This window comes from Puccinia triticina, chromosome 8A, assembly GCF_026914185.1.
Source record: "Puccinia triticina chromosome 8A, complete sequence".
NCBI lineage: Eukaryota > Fungi > Basidiomycota > Pucciniomycetes > Pucciniales > Pucciniaceae > Puccinia > Puccinia triticina.
In genome coordinates, this window is record NC_070565.1 from 4,921,998 (window position 1) to 4,930,832 (window position 8,835).

Here is an 8,835-nt window from a genome sequence, read left to right on the forward strand (position 1 = left end):
CCCGCAGCGTTTTTTTCCTAATATGAGACACCCGCACCCGCTGGCGGGTACCCGCTCTTGGTCAGCGGGTACCCGCCAACGGATACTGGGTACCCGCAACGGTTTTGTTTTGACCAGCTCTAAATTGAGTAACCTGGGCGGAAAAATGTTGCTGGCATCCTTTCAACATCAATTCCACCTTGTCCTTGTCTGAAACATGAAAAACATCCATGTAAGCGACCTTGTGCCCCTGCATCTGAGCCTTTGAGAAGTCCACAACTTGTCGGACTAGAAGATCTTGTTCAGCGGGGGTTATTGATGCATTGTTGAGAAACTGTTGCATTAGCGTGGTGAAATGAATCTGATGGTAATTGACCGTTAATCCTCAAATCCAGGAGAGCTGCACGGGTATCTACCACTGCAATTGATCACAGAACATGGAAGTTGACAGAATATAACCTTTCTCAAAAAACCGGTATGTGACACCGGAAACTAGTCCACCGTGGTAAAGCTCTCCGTTTTTATCACGTGCCAGCAGCTGTTCCAACATCCACTTTTTCTGAAATGTGAAATGCTCGGATCCAGGCAGGAACAAGCATGAGATAATGTAGAGGCCTCGCCTGTTTGGAAATGATTTGGCCCAAAGCATTGATAAGCCTGGGTTGTGCAATAACAGAACACTGAAAAAAATGGAATGACTTACAAAGCCCAACTGAACATGTTGAGAAGGAGTCTGTCCCCTAAATCAGCACCTCCTTTTCCCAGGAAAATTCCCATCTCAGCCAACAGTGTCTTGTGATGGTATGCAAGTCTCAAAAGGGATTAAAATCATTAGAATCAGCATGTTGTGCCTCTGGGTCTGGGAATAAGGGAAGAAGACACACTGGTTGGCGTTCTGAAAGCATGAGTGAATGTCAGTGACCCCTTCAAAGGTCCCATCTTTCTCATTGTTTTCATTGGCTTTCTTACCCAACTTTAATTCAAATCTCCTGAGTATCAGTGCATGTGTAGCTTTCCAACAAAATCACTAGACCAACTCACCTTCAGATTAAAGGCCCCTGCGGAAGGATTTTCCTTGATGAGCTTGGCAAAATCAGCCTTCAATAACAGATCCGGCTTTTTGGCCTTGACCCATGGATGTTTGTGGGTTCCCTTGTGTTGGAGGAGCCCCCAACCAGATTTGAGATGAACATCAAATTGGACAGATGTGTCTTCACATTCAAGGTGAAATACATTTCCAGGACATTTGCCGGCAAGGCCTTTGCACTTGATGGGCCTGGGAGACAACAGTCAGCATTGATGATAGAAACTGCAGGCGGGAAAAAGAAAGAACTTGATTTTCACATAACTTTGCTATCCCACCATTTGCAGTGGGGGGGGTGCCTGTCCACTTTCAGGATGGATTATCGCAGACTAGGGCTCCAAGACATTTTTAACACCATACTTTCCATTTGCCATTTGCCTGGCTATTACCATTGTGCCTTTTGACAAAAGCTGTGGACCCAAAATTGGTAATATCTTTGCCAGGTAGCTGTACAAAGGTTGTTTGGCCATTTGGATAGAGAGGATAACCCTGTGGATCAAGCTTGCAGCCGTGATTGATAAAAGTCTTGTGATTGTTGCTCATATTGGGAATAAACCATTCCTTATCTTTTTTTCTCTTGGTCTTTTTCTTTTTTCTTTTTTTACCTTCTGATTGTCCGGAGGAACTACCTGAATCGGATTTGGCTATTGTGGGCTTCTGAGGTTGAGTGGGCACCAACTTCTTCTTGATCAGAGATAGGGCTTGACGGGGTGTTTCACTTGCTTTGTCTGACTGATGACCAGATGCTTCATATTTGTCCAAACTTGTTCCTGGGACCACATGCCTGGCAACCTTCATGCTGGGCTCCTATCTAAATACATGTGTATATATTATGTCTGTTAGCAAAGATCCGTGGGAAAGGAGGATGAGAGTTCAACTTACTAAAGAAGCAAGAATTGTTGTTGAGGGTTTGGCGTCTGAGCTATGAAAAAAAAAAAAAAAAAAAAAAAAAAAAAAAAAAAACCGTGTTTATGGGAGATGTTGTGCAAAACCAGGTATGTACACATGCAAAATTCAATTCTATTGGTGGAGGTTGGGAATTTCACCATGCATGTGGTGCATGTTATATTGTCTTGTACAGTTATGGTATGCAAAATTATGGTTGGTGGGTTTGGGTTATAATCTTGCATGACTATAGTGCAAGTGTTGTGACCGAAGTGCAGTAAATTTACTTGTCGGGGATCCCCGGGGGTAATTTTGCAGGTACACGTCTATGTCTTGCATGTCATGTTTCACAGGCAATGCCATGCAAACTTCCAATGACACCCGGGATTTTGCAATTTTGCGTGCCGGGACTTATGTCTTGCAAAAAAAGCCTTGCAAAATTATGGTCACTCCCAAGATGCTGGATTCATCAGACTTACGTGGCGTCCACAATCAAAACGACAAAGAAAGGAAAACAAAAAAAGAAAGAAATAATAAAGAGTATTTATTATTTAGAAGCAAATGCGTACTTCGCGGATTGCGTGAGAAGTAAGCGGAGATGTGTCTAGTAAGTAACAGGAAGCTCTACAGAAAAGGCAGAGGTTGAGAGGTTCATTCGCCAGTAGATAGTCGAGAATCGACGAGCTGGAAGTGTTCGAAGAAATTCTCGAAAAGAGCGGTGAGATGGACCAAATCTTGGCAACCAGCTTGTTCACGGATCGAGTGCATCGAGACTGAGCAACGGTCATTAACATCAGCGTGGCAAAAGATAACAAACAAAGAAAAGCAGATCATTCTCACGCTGCGGACATCCGATGTCGACCGTGCGGAGGCCGATCTTCGAGACCAGCGGACCAATGGTCGAACCTTGCAACGTTTAAAATAAAGAGCAGGAAAAAAGTCAGCCGCCACGGGGAACTTCACCAGGGGATCATGAGGGAAAGCAAACTAACCACAAGCCATATCGTTGCGGACTTCGTACTCTTGCAAAGGCACCTGATAGAAACGAAGAAAGTTCGGTCAGACGACAAGCTTATTCAGCTTCTTTCTCGATAAATGTGGGAATATTACCTTAGCAATGGCAGCCACTCGACGCAGCAAGAAGGTCGTTGCAGCAGTACTGTAAGCCATCGAGGGAAAAATGGAACTCGGTCATTCAGGCTGTCTCCCATGATGGAACAGTTGCTCATTTCACTGGGTAGATCTTACCTGGCATATCTTTGTTTGGCATTTGTTTTGATCGCCGGCCCTTGGTTGATCAACGGACGATGGTTTTGCTCATGTTTCTCAGGATAACAGGGATGCACGGCGTGCCTAGCAAAACCACGACACAGAGACAAAACATTATCTTTATATCAGTCTCAAATAAATGACCTATTTGGAGTGGGGAAGAAAAATGCAAGCAAACCCCATATCACAACTAAGCAGGAACGAGGCAGCAAGAGTTTGTTCGGTCAATGCTGGAGAGGGTTGGTTCGTGAATGAGCTGGAGACTCGAGTGAGAATGGCTTCCAAGAAGTTCGATTCGGCTCCTTGATGAGAGACCGAGCCAATCTCTTCATTATCCCTGAATAATTACACATAGCAACAAAAAAAAGTTGTTCAAACCGAGTTAGCATGATGAGTGAATGAAAAGAAAAGAAATATATAAAAAAACTTACCAAAGAGCGATTGTTCGAATCAAACCGCTCTGTTCAAGGCCTTTGGAGTTAGGCCCACCCTCGACGGATTGGGCGAGGGCCTCGACGGCGGCGAAGGAGCTGAAGAGATTGTCGAGTCTGGGGGAGAAGATGAACTCGGCCCGGCCACCGCCGACGATGGACGGGCTGGTGTCGAAGAGTGACAGTTCGAGGTCGTGGATATCACTCTCCTTGACCGGGGTGCCAAGCTCCTCCGATAGCGACTCTGCCAGAATGGACAGCAGTAACGTATGGTGGTTCTGTTGTGTCGACAGCGCAGACTTGGTAATTGGCGGTGTTGAGTCAGTCGGTTTGACGGTCTCGTTCAATTGTTCAGTGGCCATTGATAGAATGGGAATCATCTGAGTCTCGGGATTATATCTATGTGTATGGGATAAGAAGGACTAAATAATCTCCTCATTACTTCTTCCTCTGTCTCCCCCGTGAAAGTCACGTGATCTTACTTGAGTTGGTCGGTTTGAGTTCGTTCCAAGTGAATTGCCAGAGTTGGGAAGCGAAGGATCGGACGCGGAATATGGACGAGGTGGGAGGAAAAGCTATCCGAGTCCGCCGATCCGTCCTTGCGGTCTTTGACTATCACTCGTCCAGCGATACCAAGGTCTCGATCCAACCAGGTGGGCCAAATTCCTCCTCCACTAAAGTCAGGACATTCACATCAAAACTCTGGCAAGTCACTAACGATAATAATTTTTGGGAATGAAGCAAAAAAAACCAACTAAGTTTCAACCCCAACTTGCAGATAACCCATTTTAGTCTGTTTAGAAACTGGACGGATTTTGAAACAGGGTCTACAAAAGGACCAGTAAAATGAGAATCAAAGGAGTTACCGGACGTAGGGAAATGGAGGTATGAGGGAAATCTCTGCAATGGAAGCCCTCACTCACGAGTCTGTGTGGCAGCCTACGATCGCCAGTCCGTTTCCAGGCTCATAGGCTCCGCCAACGGCAAAGGCGACTAAGATTGTTCAAGAATTAATTTTTTGTTTCAAAACGAACGAAAAAAACGAAGATATTAGATCAATAATCATCATCTATGAGAAGAACTCAAGAACGATTCTGATCTGAAACACTTAACTGATAGAGCTCTGGTTCCTGAGAAAGATCAATAAAAGGGCAAAGTATAATTCAGTCAAAAGAATGATCCACCGAATAAAATGTTTTGTTTTGTTTTTGGCGTGAAAATTGAATGGTCTGGTACAGACCTAGTCACGTAATACTTCTCGCCCTTTTGGATCAATCCAGCCCACTGGTCTCGCTCCTTTAACCGCTTGAAGCCTGCGGATTCGAGTCGCTTGATCGCGTTTGAGACCGCATGGAAGGGTGTAGGCGACTGGTTGATGAAGGCTAGAAACTTGTCAACGATTGCCGGGGGTGGTGGGTGGTGGAACTGGATCCAGACGATGTATTCAGTGTACTGTTCTCCTATCTTATCTGATCTGAACGAGTGATAAGCTTTGACTGACCATGTTTCCTTGTCCAACTCCGGGGTGTTCGAGCGGAATTAACATTTACAAAATATCCAACTATACTTCCCAGTGTGGAGGGAAGTGACGTAGTACAGACAGTCCCACTCCCCCGGGGCTGTCGGACCAGGTCGGACCACACCGGGCGTATTGTATGTGCGCCATATCGACCAAGTCGATCATTCGTCCAGCTCCCAAGCTATATGTAGTGCCCTGTGGACAACTGCGCCATACATGATGTTGTGATAAGGAAAGTAAACTTTTTCTGCCGCTTTCATAAATAACCTACTGGGACGAGACGAGACGGCCGTCATTCTCAATCGGTTTTGCGGGCATCTGAGGTGTACACACTTGTCGGCCCTACTGTGTCGAGGCAAAAGAGTCGTCGGGAAAGCTTTACATAAATACATACTTCATGATGTGACCTTTCCCATCAACTGTGATTGTTTCGAGTATCATCTGAAGTCTGCTATGTTTGTGTCCTGGTCTCATGAACAGTACGAAATCACGTGCAAAAGTAAATATCTACTTCGCAAGAGAATAGGCACTTCGGGTACGATACACTTCTACTATCTACTTCGCAAGAGAATGAGCACTACAGCTATCATACAATTCTTTGTTTGACCATGGCAAAAGAGAAGCAGTTGAGAGTGATAAATGCCCCTGCCATTTTTTACCTTGGCAATTCTATCCCAGTGCTTCATCAATATTTTTCTACTAGAGAATTGACCTACAGGCCATGATTTTAGCCAACTTTGTTGTCTCTTTACAAATACTACATTGCCACATCATTTCAGCCAACCCAATTTCCCATCCGAAATCTTGGGTAAAGAGAGCGGAACAACTGATGCCAGCAGTTGCTTTCAGATCTATTCAAGATGAGGGAGCAGCAACAAAGTTAGATTGTATGTTGAGATATTCATCTTGTCTTTGTTTCAAATCACAGATCAAACATAAAACAATCCCATTGCAAATACTAAAATGTGATGATTCTTATTCTATAGTTACCAGAGAAGTTGGAGAAGCAGGTCTTTGTGCAAAATTTTCATGTGTTCTTTTTTACATTTTGTATGCTAAAATTTGATGCTCTTTGTTCTTTAGGAGGTGAAAGAATTGAAGAATTTGAAGGTTAGTGGCTTGAGTATCATTGAATGAAACCTTTCAGATTCAGAAAGACCTGATACAAGGATAACTCTGAATTTTTATTCAGTTCCATCCAAAAAAGGGGGAAGAGCTGTGATTCATGGATTATGTCATGATGAAGATTTGAGTGGTGGGTAGTATTGGTTCACACTCCTTGTCCATTCCACTCAGATCAAATGAGAAGGTACTGAACACGGGTCTCAACCTTCTGCTGAAACAGATGAAGGAAATATATCAGCCTCAGATAATTCAAAATCAAATGAAGATCATTATATTGAAAGATTTAATGATTTACTAGTAACTTTACATGACAATTGGCAAATAATTTATGAAATGGAGAAATTGGGAGCTTTGAAATCCAGGCAGACTTCAGAAAAAAATGATGATGAATGTTCTATTTCAAAAGTTGATACTTTCCTGAAAGCTTTAACTCAAACTCAACAGGAATTTCTAGGGCCATTAGTGCAGCATCTAAAGCTTAACTTGCACAATTATGATCATTCAGAAATTTTCAATGAAAATTTCCACCCTTTGAAATATGAGACTTTCCTCACAGAAAAATTGAACAGCTCACAGTTAGCCATGGTTTGGGGAATTGCATTGAAGATGGGATATCTGCCCACAACAAAAGAAATTTCACAAGGGACGTCTGCTCAATTCACAAATAAGATTTGCTGCAGAAATCCAGATGAAATTCCCACAAAAATTCCAGGTGAAATTGCAATTCAAGCTTCAGATGAAACTTACATGAAGACTGCAAATGAAATCTCAAATTTTACTGACAATGAAACTTCATCAAAGGAGACAGATCAACTTATAGAATCAGTTTCAAGATTAAATAGTAATGATGATGTTCAACAATTAGTCAATAAGTTGTTGATAACTTCCGAAGCTACTGAAGACAAAGAGAATACATTGGGACTTCTGGAGTATTTGGATTTTTTATACAAGTTTGAAGCATTTGAGAAAAGTAATCCTCAAAAGTTTCAGGTTCAAAATGTTATTTGAAACTGCTCCAAATCAAATTAGGAGTTGATCCATGATAAAAATTAAAAAAACCTTGAACATAAGTTCAGATTAGATTCAACTCCCATTCCACTTAATAGTGAAATAGGGTTTATGCTTAGCCACACCGCCTTGTGACTGTGCCCTGATCATTTCAACATTCTCACATCAAGTTTTTATTGCAACTCCGCAGACCCAGAGCGTGCAAGATTACTTTTGAAACTTTTACTTTGTAGGTGGACAATTACACATAATTTAGGCCTCATTTGGAAGCAAAATGATGCAGGAAATATGTGATTTCTTTTCCTTACATCCCATGTGAAATCTGCTCAGGTCTGCCAAAACTTGATCAGATTTCAAAAGAATCCGGATCATATCACCTATATTGCTGGCATACAAGGCCTTGACTTTAAGCTTCCCATATTTTCTTGTCAGACAGATAAATTTCTCAGAAATCAGCAATAGGACATGCCAGCGCAACCCTTGTAAACTCCCCATATTCCTCATTACATGACCTGTTCTACTGCTATTCAAATTTTATTACAGTTATCATTCTGTAACATACAAAAAATATTGAGAAGAACCTTCAAAACATTTTTTGACTTCCTTTCATATCTAGGAGCCTCCCGGAGTCCCAGATGTTGGTTTAGACACAAAAAATCTAGATTTCCACAGGTAAACATACATACCTTATTGGGCTGAAAATAATATCTGGGGGGGCTCGCAGATCTTTGGTACTTAACGTAGTGTAATGGAGTGGGGTGATGTCCAAGGAGCCGGGCCTTGAATTGCGGCCCGCGGGGCCCGGACCGATCCTGGGGAGGAGTTAGGTTTGGGCCCACGGCGCGGGGCTGCGGGTACCGGTGCAATCCTGGACCGGAACTCAGTAGTAGTCCGGTTTAGCGATCTCCCTAACCGAACTGAGGCGCCAAAACCCAAAGGAGTCCGGTACAATCGAAGCAGCGAAATCAGAGTAAAAATTTCGCCCCACCCACCCACCCAGTTTGGGGTCCCACCCGCCCGGCGGGCTCGACCTTGATTGCTAAGTGGGGCATAAGCCTGGGGCTGCTATGCCTTTTTCCCCCAAGAGGGCGCGCTCTCCGTGAGAAGCGCGCCGCGAAAAACGCCTGATGTCTGGGAGACAGCACACAAGGCGAAAAGGGGGGAAGAGAGAGCACCTCTCCAACCCATACCCGGCCAACTTGAGGAAAAGGAATTCCTGGGTTGACCTAGACAAGAAGTGTGATTACTTCCCAACTGACTCCGAGTGAGTCTAACCATTGCAATGACCTAAGGTTAGACTCACCAATACCGCAAATCCCTAAGGCGGATTGGATGATGGGAAGTCTTCCATTTTACAATTTGTATTTGCAGATCTATCCCAGCCAGGGCCAATTTTACACATTGCTTTGCATCACACAACCACACTAAAGATTACCAGCAACTGCATCGCAGAAACACGAGGTGAATTTTGAGGAGAAAAAATATTTATTGCTGTGTGCGCATCTTGCGGGGTCATGCTTATGGCAAGGTAAATC

The 8,835-nt window shown here is 43.5% G+C and overlaps 1 protein-coding gene across 1 annotated transcript; it reads right to left on the minus strand.

Annotated features, from left to right (window-relative positions):
- Window positions 1-2,599: 2,599 nt before the first annotated feature.
- On the minus strand, window positions 2,600-5,194 carry PtA15_8A512 (uncharacterized protein; the record flags this gene model as incomplete). Its single annotated transcript, XM_053171950.1, has 13 exons — window positions 2,600-2,721; window positions 2,789-2,854; window positions 2,941-2,983; window positions 3,059-3,107; window positions 3,197-3,301; window positions 3,396-3,554; window positions 3,649-4,047; window positions 4,131-4,322; window positions 4,404-4,475; window positions 4,572-4,641; window positions 4,762-4,778; window positions 4,889-5,073; window positions 5,150-5,194. The coding sequence occupies 13 exons, from the start codon at window positions 5,192-5,194 to the stop codon at window positions 2,600-2,602; spliced, it is 1,524 nt and encodes a 507-aa protein (XP_053023162.1).
- Between the last annotated feature and the right edge of the window lie 3,641 nt (window positions 5,195-8,835).